Source organism: Apaloderma vittatum, unplaced genomic scaffold (assembly GCF_000703405.1).
Source record: "Apaloderma vittatum isolate BGI_N311 unplaced genomic scaffold, ASM70340v1 scaffold29630, whole genome shotgun sequence".
Taxonomy (NCBI): Eukaryota; Metazoa; Chordata; class Aves; order Trogoniformes; family Trogonidae; genus Apaloderma; species Apaloderma vittatum.
This window is the reverse complement of record NW_009693354.1, coordinates 10,152-10,543: the sequence shown is the minus strand read 5'-3', so window position 1 is coordinate 10,543 and position 392 is coordinate 10,152. Positions and strand designations below refer to the sequence as shown.

The 392-nt window shown below is 65.6% G+C and overlaps 1 protein-coding gene across 1 annotated transcript in view; it reads right to left on the bottom strand.

The window, feature by feature from the left end:
• Positions 1-392, bottom strand: part of ZNF821 (zinc finger protein 821) — a 10,652-nt gene that overhangs the window by 375 nt on the left and 9,885 nt on the right. The window contains 1 exon segment of the mRNA XM_009878740.1: positions 2-284. Coding sequence (XP_009877042.1) covers positions 2-284 — 283 coding nt within the window.

Below are 392 nucleotides of genomic sequence, written 5' to 3'. Positions count from 1 at the left end.
GCGTCTCATTGTCCCGCCGGCTCTTCTTGGCCGTGCGCTCCCGCTCCAGGCGCTGCAGCCGCACTTCCAAGGGCTCGTTCTGCCGGCGAAGCGCCCACTTTCGCATGCCAGGCGCCTGCGCCTCCAGCAGCTTGCGATAAGCAGCACAGCTGTTACACACGAGGAGGATGCCTGCAGGATACACAGGGGCGTGAAAGGCAACGTCTGTCCCCTCAGCGCCCGAGGGGCCCTCGCTCTGCGGCGCTGGCAGGCGATCTGCACTGAGCACCTCTGGCAGCTTCTCACTGGAAAGCAGAAAGAACAGAGTCAGAGGCTTGGTGCTGACGGAAGACTCCCCATCTCCGACTGCCCGCGGGGCTGCACTGCGCAGCGCCCCTTCTACAGCCCCTGGC